Genomic DNA, 12,858 nt, shown 5'->3' with positions numbered 1-12,858 from the left:
TGTATGCCAGGAAAAGGTGGCGCAGAGTGCAGCATCTGACAGAGTATTTCTGGAGTAGATGGAGGAAGGAATATATAGCAAACATCACTCTCAGACAATGGTGGCACTCTTCAAAATGAAATGTGAGGATTGGAAATATTGTCATTGTCAAAGAGGAAGGGATTCACCACAATGAATGCAGGCTTGGAAGAGTGCTTGCTATTTGTTAAGATAAAGATGGACTGGTGCGAAAAGCCACAGTACAAATAGGAAAGAGAAAGCTAGGGAAAGAGGGTCATCGACTCATTGAGCCATCCATTCTTGAATGCCCTATTCATACATTAGTTGTACTTGTAGAAAACAACTAAAATGTGATCCAATGGAACTAATCTTTATACACCTATCTGTGGGGAGTTTAAAGTATCAGTCTTTTTCTCCCCTTTTCCCCAATTTGGAATGCCCAATTCACAATGTGCTTTACGTCATCATGGTGGTGTAGTGTCTCAATCCAAGTGGTGGAGGACAAATCTCAGTTGCCTCCATGCCTCAGACCGTCAATACGTGCATCTTATCACTTGGCTCGATTGAGCGTGTGACCGTGAAGGCGTACTTGTCACAATCCCTGTTGTCTGCCCTGTGTTTATCCCTTGTCACCTGTCCGGACTACACTTCCCATAATTCCCTGCCCTCATCACTACCAGCAGTCATTCATTGTTCTCACCTGTGTGTCGTTTATTCATTATCCTTGTGTATTTAAACCCTGTTGTTTCACCATTCGTGGTCGGTTGTTAAATGTTAGGTAATGTTTTCTTAAATAATTCCTGAATGTGTTCCTGCCCGTGTTCCTGCCCGTACCCTTCGTGGATGTTCCTCTTGTTTATATTTTGTTCCTCTTGTTTATATTTTGGTTTCCCATCGTGGATGTTTTGTTTGTTCCTGTGTTTACCAGTCGTTTGTCCTTGTTAATTTTCATTAAACTGCGTGTAGATCCTCACTCCTCGTCTGTCCTCAACTGATTCGTAACAGAACAACCGACCCAATAATGGATCTGGCAATTCACCTTGCAAACTACAGACTTCTCTTCCTCAGACAAGAGGACCGTTCAGTGGATGATCATGTTCGTGAGTTTCTGGAGCTGGCAAATGTGGCGGACTACCCAGAATTTGCCTTGGTGGTGTTCTTCAGGGCAGTCTCCATAGTTCGCTAAGGGAGCTGTTGCCACCGGCGACTCCTCGCTGGACGCTCCTCGACTTTGTGGAAGAGACTCTGCAAGTTTGCGGCTCGCCATTCACTGTGGGTAGAAGAAGAGGGCTTTACCTCTCCTCCCACAGTGGTCACCCCCAGCCTTACATGGCTCGTCCTTCATGCCTGCCACGACCCAGCGAGCCAATGCCCGCCTGCCACGGCCAGCGCCCAAGCCTGCCATGGCCGACGCGCTGGAAGTCTCGTCCGTCCCAGAGCCAGCGTTGCCAGCCTCATCTGTCCCAGAGCCAGCGTTCACAGCCTCGTCCGCCTGGAGGAGGAGGAGAAGAGGAAAGGCCTCCACTCTCCAGTCTCCGCCTTCCACGGCTCCGTCCTCAGAACCTTCCAGAGCTGCGCCTTCCACGTTCCGCGAACCAGAGCTCACGCATGCCTCGGTCAGCGAACCAGCGCCTGTAGCCTCGACCGTCCCAGAGCCAGAGCCCAGCAACTGCAGCCTCGACCATCCCAGAGCCAGCGCCTGCAGCCTCGACCGTCCCAGAGCCAGAGCCAGCGCCTGTAGCCTCGACCATTCCAGAGCCAGCGCCTGTAGCCTCGACCGTCTCAGAGCCAGCGCCTGTAGCCTCGACCGTCTCAGAGCCAGCGCCTGTAGCCTCGACCATCTCAGAGCCAGCGCCTGTAGCCTCAACCGTCTCAGAGCCAGAGCCAGCGCCTGTAGCCTCGACCATCCCAGAGCCAGACCCAGCGCCTGTAGCCTCGACCGTCCCAGAGACAGAGCCAGCACCTGTAGCCTCGACCATCTCAGAGCCAGTGCCTGTAGCCTCGACCGTCTCAGAGCCAGCGCCTGTAGCCTCGACCGTCTCAGAGCCAGAGCCAGCGCCTGTAGCCTCGACCATCCCAGAGCCAGAGCCAGCGCCTGTAGCCTCGACCGTCCCAGAGACAGAGCCAGCACCTGTAGCCTCGACCGTCTCAGAGCCAGCGCCTGTAGCCTCGACCGTCTCAGAGCCAGCGCCTGTAGCCTCGACCGTCTCAGAGCCAGCGCCTGTAGCCTCGACCGTCCCAGAGCCAGAGCCAGCGCCTGTAGCCTCTACCGTCCAGAGACAGAGCCAGCACCTGTAGCCTCGACCGTCTCAGAGCCAGCACCTGTAGCCTCGACCGTCTCAGAGCCAGAGCCAGCGCCTGTAGCCTCGACCGTCCCAGAGCCAGAGCCTGTAGCCTCGACCGTCCCAGAGACAGAGCCAGCACCTGTAGCCTCGACTGTCATCAGGACCACGCTCCCTGCTGGCCAAAGAAGAAAGAGAAGGAAGAGCGCACCTTCTTACCAGTCTCTGCTAGTGCTCACATCCTCTGAGGTCATCCTCGAGCCTTCCAGGGCTCCACCTCTCGAGCCATCCACGGCTCCGCCTGTCGAGCCTTCCACGGCTCCGCCTCTCGAGCCTTCCATGGCTCTGCCTCACGAGCCTCCCAGGTCTCTGCCTCCAGAGCCTTCCACGGCTTCAACTCCAGAGCATTCCACAGCTCTGCCTTCCACGGCTCCGCCTCTCGAGCCTCCCAGGGCTCCGCCTCTCGAGCCTCCCAGGGCTCCGCCTCTCGAGCCTCCCAGGTTTCTGTCTCTCGAGCCTCCAAGGGCTCCGCCTCTCGAGCCTTCCACGGCTCCACCTCTCGAGCCTTCCACGGCTCTGCCTGTCGAGCCTCCCAGGTCTCCGCCTCTCGAGCCTCCCAGGTCCCCGCCTCTTGAGCCTCCAAGGGCTCCGCCTCTCGAGCCTTCCACGGCTCCGCCTCTCGAGCCTCCCAGGTCTCCGCCTCTCGAGCCTCCCAGGTCTCCGCCTCTCGAGCCTTCCACGGCTCCGCCTCTCGAGCCTTCCACGGCTCGCCTCTCGAGCATTCCACGGCTCCGCCTCTCGAACCTTCCACGGCTCCGCCTCCAGAGCCTTCCAAGGCTCTGCCTCCTGGGCCTTCTACGGTTCCGCCTCCTGAGCCTTCCATGGCTCCTCCTTCCATGGCTCTGCACCCGGAGTTCTCCATGGCTCCGCCTACCATGGCTCCACCCTCAAAATCCTCCCTGGCTTCGCCTCCCATGGATTCATCTCCTGAGCCTTCCACGGCCCTGTCCCCAAACCTTCTACCGCTCTGCCTCCTGAGCCTTCCATGGCTCTGCCACCTGAGTCTTCCACGGCTCTGCCCTACATGGCTCCGCCACCTGAATCTCCCATGGCTCCGCCTTCCACGGCTCCGCCCTCTGAGTTCTCCATGGCTGTGGTCCTATGGCCACCTCCCGAGCCTCCTGACCCAGTCCCTGTCCTGTGGCAGCCTCCCAGGCCTCCTGACCCAGTCCCGTCCTGTGGCGCCTCTCAGGCCTCCTGACCCAGTCCCTGTCCTGTGGCCGCCTCCCAGACCTCCAGACCAGTCCCCACCGTGAGGTCATCCCCTTGGTCTTCAGACTGTCCGCCTGACCTTTTCTGGTCTCCCAGGTCCCCTGGCTTCATCTTGGCCCTGCCTCCAGGGCTTTACTCTATTCCCTCATCCCTTGCCCCTTGTGGCCCCCTTGGACTGCCTGTTTGCCCCTTGTCCCCCCTTGTACTGCCTGTTTGCCCCGAGCCCCAACTTCACTCCTTGGACGATATTTTCTTTTTGGGAGCATCTAGAATCCTCTCCTTTGAGGGGGGGTTATATCACGATCCCTTGTCACCATTTACGCCGTGAGAGTGTGTAGATATATACTTCATAAATCTCTGATGGAGCGTTCATGATCTGGGAGTGAATAACCTTTAATAATCATATATGTTTGGATGATCACTTGTGATGCTTTTCAATATGAAACTAATTCAGTCTTGCTCTAACTATTATTATCTTTAATACTAGATATTGATCGATGACAAAATAAAGTGAAATAAAGTTTATAAAGTGACAATGTGAGCTTTATATATTAACAGGAGTGGAAAACAGAAACCTTTATACACAAACCAAACACATCCATTAATAACCGTTTGTGCACCAACAGATCAAACCACATTCATTTATCTCACTGACCCAAAAACAGCTCAAACCACAGCAGGTTTCACTGTGAACTGTCACATACATTCAACGGAAACACATTCATGCTTCATTCTGCAGGTCAAAAACACACGGTGCTCTTCTGTGGGTCTAAATTAAAAATGAGACAAACACAATAATAATACTGTATTTATTTATGGTGTAATTTATTAAGTTTTACAAGAGCATCTCAATTTCATTTATGTTTTCCATCTTTAATGTACAGGTATGTCAGAACATGTAGCTTTAAAATATCTAATGCACCATTATAATTATACACATATCTATATGTTCTGTACATGAAACTAAATAAATACATTTATAATAGTTTCAAACAAGAAAATGTCATTATGAAACAGACAGGACAAGTTATCGACTGTTTATTCTTGTTTTAGAATATCTGTTGAATAACTTCATGTCACTTCATGATGGTGATGTCACTTCTCTTCTGGATATGATGTCATAAACTAGTACAACAACAGAAGCCACGCCCACCAGAGCAGAGAGGACCAATCGGATCACAGCTTCAGTGAAAGCACAACAGTGAACACAATCTGAGGAAATAACAGAACAAACAGATGATAGCTGGACTGAGCCGGTTTATGAACTAATATTGAAATAGTTTCAACTAGTTTAACTTCAATCAGAACACACAACAGTGAATCAAAGAAATTAATTTGCATTTTCAGAGACTGTAAACAAACAATAAACTCACCACCTGAACACGGCTGACAGACTTCATTAATGTTGAGATGTTTAGTCTGATTTCTGATGGGATTGTTGATCACACAGCTGTAGATGTTGTTCTCCTGATATTCCACCTCCAGATGTAAAGAGAGACTTCTGTTGAGATCAGACACACTGATGGAGGACAATAAACTGTTTCCTTTGTACCAGGAGAGAGTCACCTGTGTCACATTCACCACTGCACACACCAACACACATTTAGAGCTTGAAGAACATTGAGAAGAGTCTCTGATGATGACAGGAACCGGCAGGCGAGGCTGGAAAGATAATTCAGAGTCAATAAAATAAACATCAAACATCAGTTTCATCATAATCAGTCGCAGTTTATTGTGATCTGTGAGTCTCAGAAGACAAGAGTGTCAGACCTTCAGTCTTCTCATTACATTGCATGATTTATATTGTTTTTGATATTTATAATAGTATGATGATGATGTGAGAATGAAATATGAAGAGGACACTGATGTTATTTCTGTACTCACCATAAACAGTCACATTGAATATATTAAATGATATTGTGTTTCTGCTGATCTCTACTTTATAAAGTCCAGTGTGTGCGGTTGTGATGTTTGTGATGGTGAGATCTCCAGTCTGATCGTTCAGCTGCAGTCTGAATCTCAACTGTTCGTCCATTATTGAGATTATATTTGCTGGTCTGTTGATTTCTGCTATAACAATATCTGGATACTGAGCTCCAAACATCCAGTGTAAAACATCATCATCTCTCAGTATTTCAGTTTCATCAGTGTGTAAAGTGACAGAATCTCCCTCCATCACTGACACTGACTTCACTTTATCTGGATCAACACCAAACACACCTGCAGACACAAAGAAACATCTTTATAATCTTTACAAGTGTAAATGCTTTATTAAACATGAATCTGATGCAATCCTCTCTAATGATCAAGACCTATATTTTACAGACTGATTTGAGGTTCTGTTGGGAAACAAAATTAAACTAAAATATTAAATTAAATAAAAAACAAATGAACACTTTTATGTGGGAATAATCGCCAATATAAATCCTGCGAGTTTTCTCTGAACTGAATGAATAAACATCATGACTTACCATCGAAATGCAGCAAAACTAACACGAGAATCATCTTCATTTCTACACGTCGGAAAGAGTGAAATTAGACAGCATGTGACGTGAACGCGCATTCGATCTTCACTGACAGGATTTCACAGTTGTGCGTGAACGCGCATAAGCGTGTGTCCGCGTTCTTGTGACTGAGGCCCGTGATTATAACATCATCACAGAAAACGTGCATTATATTTATATATGAATTGATGTTACTCATCATGAGTTTTACTCACTTTTAGTTGGTTTAGACTTGTATCTAAATCACTTTGCAGAACTTATCTCAACAATATTTAGTCATTATCAGACATTGTGTCCAGTGTGACATGCAGTGTAAGAGATGAAGTGTCTCAAGTGTCTTCTTGGTTCACTTGTAGAGATATTTAATAATCTTCCAGTCATCAGTACTGAGCTGTAGTTACCTTCTAGAATCATAGATAACATGACTTTAAATCACATTCATTCTTTAAAAGGACCCACATGTTACCCTGCAGCTATATAATGTCTCAAAGTGGACTGTGATCACTTTATATCCATTATAAATCTCTGCTGGAGCGTTCATGATCTGGGAGTGAATAACCTTTAATAATCATATATGTTTGGATGATCACTAGTGATGCTTTTCAATATGAAACAGGAAATCAGTGAATTCAGTCTTGCTCTAAATATTATTATCTTTAATATAATACTAGATATTAATCGATGGGGAAACTGTGAGCTTCATATATTAACAGGAGTGGAAAACAGAAACCTTTATACACAAAGCAAACACATCCATTAATAACCGTTTGTGCACCAACAGATCAAACCGCATTCATTTATCTCACTGACCCAAAATCAGCTCAAACCACAGCAGGTTTCACTGTGAACTGTCACATACATTCAACGGAAACACATTCATGCTTCATTCTGCAGGTCAAAAACACACGGTGCTCTTCTGTGGGTCTCAATTAAAAATGAGACAAACACAATAACACTACTGTATTTATATATCGAGAATCTAACCACCAACCCTGCGATTGACAGCCGACCCACTCTACCAACTGAGCCACAGCCGCACTGTTCCGGTATTCAACAAGTGGTTGCCTCGACAAATAGTGGATCTGAAGCACAAAAGCAAATACTGAACATTGCAAGCAAAGAAACTAGACTCTGGTTGGTTTTAGCATTAGCACCAGTCTAGTAGACTGAACAATCTGGAAATGAATGGCTGAGAACTCCAGGTTTCAGTAGAGCGACTGGTGATGAGATGATGGAGTGCAGGTGATCTGCCACACCACTGGAACAGACCAACTCACAGACTAACAGGGGGAGACACAGACAGATAGAAAACACAGATGGTTGAAGCCAACATCCTGACATGTAGAGAAGTTTGACAGCAGAAACAACCTCCCCCATTAATAATACTTTCAAATACTTTATTTCTATATTATTAATTGAATGTTCGATATTATTTCAGTGTCTTTATTTGCACAGATGTTTTGTACCTTCTCTCACTTCTAAAGTGTTCAATGGCACATTTGGGCAGATCATTGGCATTATTTTATGTTCTCTCTTCTCATTTCACACTGACTTTGTGTTCATCATTTTGAGTTCCAGTAGAGGCAGAACACTTCCTGATGTTTTACAATGTCTATTTCAGCAGAAGCATCTCGAGTACCAACACATATAATATTATTACTGTGTGTTTAGAGATATTAAACTTTGCATTGTGTATTCATTGACTGACAGTCTTTAAATGTAAAATACATTTAAGAAAGGATCTTTTAGACCTTCTATCTGTGCTTGTCTCTCTTTGTCTCTAGATATGACATTTCTATCTTATTGAATGTCTGAATAGTTTCTCCACACAGACACATTTAAGATGTGTATTTTACAGAATCAGTTTTGTTGTTATAGATTACTTTTCAGTCACAGATCCGGCGATGAATCCCGCAGAAGTCAGAACTGTGTGTTGGTGGCCTCTAGTGGTGAACTGAGGAAACGGCAGATGTCCATGTGATATTTACATGCTCGCTGATGTCTTTAATTCAGATTTAGTTTCCTATTTTATTTCTCTCAGATCTGAAGTTTTAAAGCCTTCAGAAGACTGAGATATGCTTATTTTATTTGGTCCAAAATGCTGAAGTCCAACAGAAGTGTCCATTAACCTTCAGTAATGATGAGTTTTGAGATTCTTCCCTCATGCTTACAGAATCTCTGTGATCTGATTGGCCGTCTCTGCTCTGATGGGCGTGGCTGCTATTGCTGACATCAGACCACTAGGGGAGACAATGTTGAACAATAATAATTATCACATACGATTTTGGCACAATAGATACAAACAGTATTTATTTATTTATTTCTCTCTTTTACTTGTATATTATTCATCTTAAAAATATATATTGAAATGTAAAACACAACATTGAAATAATACTCTAGCTGTCAGATAGTCAATGCAGTTTTCAGTCAGTTTTGAATTGCTGGTATTAATCCAGCACAACACAACACAAAATGTTTTAAAGAGAAGGTCCTTGTTATTGTGCTGAAGACAGATTTCTTAGTCCATAATGTGATATTAAAGCTCAACTATTATCTGTTTGTTCTGTTGTTTCCTCAGATTGTGTTCACTGTTGTGGTTACACTGAAGCTGTGATTGGTCCTCTCTCCTCTGGTGGGCGTGGCTGCTGTGGCTGTACTGTTTATGACATCAGATCCAGTTGAGAAGTGACATCACTGGATTAATATGCTAAAACAAATAACAAACATTCCCTAACACGTTCCTCTCTTTCTTAATGAATTTCCCCATTTAAACAATCTAAAGAAAGTTATAAAATGTATTTAAACAGACTCGTGTTCAAACTGAGTTAGTGAGTCAATGAGAAACCTGCTGTGGTTTATTGAGCTCTGTTTGGGTCAGTGAGTAAATGAAGTGGTTTGATCTGTTGGGTGGACAAACAGCTTCAATCCTCAAAGTGCGTCTATTAATGGATGTATGTGGTTAGTATGCGTGTGTAGTTTCTGTGTAAAGGGTTTATTATGCACCGTACATGCTCACAGTCTGTCTTTCACTTTAAACATTATACAACATTTGCTGGTAAGTGGTGAATTAATTAAAACTGATATTTGATATTTGTCAAACAGCACACCAGTGATTGAACCAAACAACTGCTGATAATAAAAAATGACATTATCAGCAAGATGTTCCTCGGATGTGGACGTGATAAAAGTGGACCGCTAAAAAACATCATGTGTGCCCCATATTGCCCCTATAAACCAATCAGATTATTAGATTGAGGAAGTTTTCCATTTAGATGTGTAATATGCATCAGACAGTCAGTGAATGAACTGTGTGTGATCTGTGACGTGCGTCTGAGACTGACATTAATACACGAAATTCATTTGCCTGTTTTTACTTACTAATTTGGACGTACTGCGGGAGAATATGGTTCCTGTATTACTTTTGCTGCATTTATGCTTGTGGCATTTTGAGGGTAAGTAATTGATTGTTTATTCATTCTTACAATATGGAAAAAGGAGTTGCTACTATGAACATAAAACAAGTTTTTTTATTGGCTACAATTCCCAGATAAAAGTTGTAATTTCTGACCAATCTCATACAAGACTAAGACTAGTGATAAACCGATATGGTAATGTCCGATGCAGATATCCAGAGAGCAGGGCGGCCGATACAATACATCACACAATTTAATACTGTAAATAACATAAAATTGCTCAAATATATTAGAAAGAAGGAAATAACAGTACTCCAGCAACCATGGATGAGATGTGCGCATTAACAATCACATTCACTCAAAAAACACAGAATTAAATCAATTGTTCAAATAGTGCGTAGTGAATAAGACAGGACTGGATCACCGGCTTGAATTGACACAGAATGACCATCATGATTTGTGAATCAGAGGAACAATTGATCGTGAAGTTTTGATTCTGGATGATAGAATACACGCTTCAGAGGAAGAATATTAGATGAACACTCGACGGGAAGAAAACGCAGTATTTTTGTGCATTTGTTTAAATCTGTTGAAACGAGAAATCTGCATATTGCTAACAGTATGTTATAAGTATTATTGATATTTGCCTTTTATCATTAGAAATGAAAGTTAAAAGTTGCAGGGAACTGTTGAGGACTGATAGAATATGTGCTTTAGAGGTTAATAAATGAGCGCTCCACAGGATACTAGATCTGCTCAAGTTTTGTGAGGTTGGTTTATTACATCTGTTTAAAGGAGATATCTGGATATTTGCTGACGGTATATGATATTAGTTTGATTGATATTTGCCTTTTTATCATTAAACAAGTCAGTTAAAGTTACAGGGAACTGTTGAGGAGAGAGAGAGAGAGAGAGAGAATGAAACAGATGAGCAGTTTAATATTATGAGATCAAACGCGTCTGCCGCTCTGATATGTGAACTGTTTAAATGACACTGTGTTGCACACCGGTCTATTATTGCAGTAACATGATGGCACATAACAACAAAATGAATTGTGACTGGTCGTTTACATGTCTCGGTCACTTCACATGCAAACAGGTGATTCTCAGCTGGGTGTTTGCTCTCTTCGGGCATTGCAGTCCTGGACAATCTACTCTTAACAGTCCATCCTCTAGAACAGGATTCAGCTTGTATATAGGGCTACACTTTTTTACGGGTTTTCCTGTCCTTAGTGTACAAATCTCTTTGTCCTAATAACTGTCCCGATTGTCGTCTGCAGTCTTCCTTAAAGCATAATATGCACAACTAGGTGACGACACTGCTCCAAAGAGATGTACAGTCATTCTGTACTCTTCAACTTGCTTGAACAGATCTCCATTAGGCCACCACAGGAACCTTAGAAAGTCTTTGTCTTCCTCAGCCACTTTGACTTGATAGAACGTAGACTTCACATCAGACATAAAAGCAACTGGTTTTGTAGAAGCTGTTCGTTCAAAGAAGTTCCTTTAAACTTAGCTCAACAGTCGAAGACAACTCGCAACTTACCTTTGCGTGGGTGATACACTCCGTGATGAGGAATATAGAACAGGTGATCTTCTCCACAACGCAATTGATCCTGTGGTACTATTTCTGCATAGCCACTGCTGATGACATTCTCAAGAACGCTTGTGTATTCTTGGTGGAACTTCTCATTTCTTTCCATTTTCCTTCTTAGTCCAATGAGGCGCTGTTGAGTAATACAACGATTGTTTGGCAGTGTTACCTCCTGGGCTTTGAATGGCAGCTTTAAACTGTAATGTCCGTCCTTTAAGTTTACAGATTTTTCCATTATTTTAATGAATCCTGCCTCCTGTCTTGACATTTCTTCTTTGTCGTCTGCGATTTTTTTCATTGAAGTCACTTTGGTACTGCTTCTCCAATAGCAACTGGGTTATTTCATTTTGCCTTTGCAGAATCTGTCATGTAGAATTGTCATCAACTGCATGTGCATTTTCAGTGGGTCCTGCAACTGCAACAGGTAAGCCTTTATTTCTCATCAATCTTGTAGACTTCTCAAACTTTGCATCAGGAATGTCAGGTATTTATTTCGATCTTTGCTTCTCAACATAAGATCCCATTCCATCCTGATCCGAAAACTCTTGCAGTACTGCCAACTCTGCATCTGAGGCTTCAATATCAGCGTCCATTTCCACTTGTTCCATCCTTCTGTGTAATGATTCTGCCTCCTGCTCCAATTCATGTTTCTTTTTTAGCGCTGCTGCGTGTGCCAGGAGTGCAGCTTTCTTGGCTTCTACTTGTGCAACTTCAAATGCAGCTTTGCTTGATCGACTTGATCTTTCACTGGTGTGGCTTTTAGTGCAAGATGATGTTCCAACATTTGATACACTGTCCGTTGGCTTTATATCATCCTCAAGGTGAACATCTTCAGTAGTACCATTATTTGTACTCTTAAAATAATTTTCCACACGCTGGAAAAATTTGTTCACACTTAAAAGCTTTGCTTTGAACCATATTTCATGCTTTTCTTTTTCTTTTACGGGTAGCAACTCAAGCAGATTGTTATGTGCAACCTATGCGTCATTAATCAAGGCTTGATATTTGCTGAAGCTACATTTTATTTCAGCTTCATAACAGCGTCACACATTAAACCTTGAACAGTTTGTTTGATGTTGGCAGCTTTACTTAATTTGGATTTTCTTAGTGTCTCTAAGTCACTTAGTTTAGAAAGCAGTGCTTTTGTTGTAAGTTTTATAGACCTTTTTTTCACAGAGGCTTCTTCCTCGTTATCATTTTGAGAGTCAGCCGACACCACATGTGTTACCTCGATACCTTGATGATTTTCATCCATTTTACCTTCTTTTCAACCACCGAAAAACAACATTTAATTTAAATATCATGAAAACAAGAAATCAGAAATAAAGCATAAACACTTTAATTTTCTTGTGTAAACCCCTTGACCCAAATGTCTCTTATTTCAAGTCTTCGTTTACTTTAAACCAAATGTCAATGTATTGTATTCCCTTTTCATTCTTGCTGTTCACATTTTAATAACTGCAGCTCTTAAAAGTCATACTACATCTTATGTGTGTGTGTTAACTGCCGTTACCTCGCTTTACTCGTTCTAGGTCCGAAAGAACTTTCCTCCACTGTCCGACGTAGTGTCTGCATCGAAGTGTCCAATCTTCACCTGCACCGCATCCAGACCACCTCACTGTCCAATGTGAGGCTGCTCACCGACCTCCGTCGTCTATGGCGTCCGTCCTCAACGCGTCCAGACCACCTCACTGTCCAATGTGAGGCCCAAAGTGCTCGATTCCGACGTCCGCTACCGATCACTGCAGTCCGTCACCGATCACCGCCGTCCATCACCGACCTCCGCCCGTCAT

General features: G+C 43.6%; 1 protein-coding gene across 1 annotated transcript in view; it reads right to left on the bottom strand.

The window, feature by feature from the left end:
* The window catches only part of LOC127639461 (SLAM family member 9-like), a 235,745-nt gene extending 222,887 nt beyond the window's left edge, over positions 1 to 12,858 (bottom strand). Inside the window, exons 1-2 of the mRNA XM_052121513.1 lie at positions 12,846 to 12,858; positions 12,579 to 12,683 (exon numbers count right to left, since the gene is read on the bottom strand). Coding sequence (XP_051977473.1) covers positions 12,579 to 12,683; positions 12,846 to 12,858 — 118 coding nt within the window. The remainder of the gene's footprint in view (positions 1 to 12,578; positions 12,684 to 12,845) is intronic.

The sequence above is a fragment of the Xyrauchen texanus genome, chromosome 48 (assembly GCF_025860055.1).
Source record: "Xyrauchen texanus isolate HMW12.3.18 chromosome 48, RBS_HiC_50CHRs, whole genome shotgun sequence".
Taxonomy (NCBI): Eukaryota; Metazoa; Chordata; class Actinopteri; order Cypriniformes; family Catostomidae; genus Xyrauchen; species Xyrauchen texanus.
This window is presented reverse-complemented; position numbering and strand designations above follow the sequence as displayed.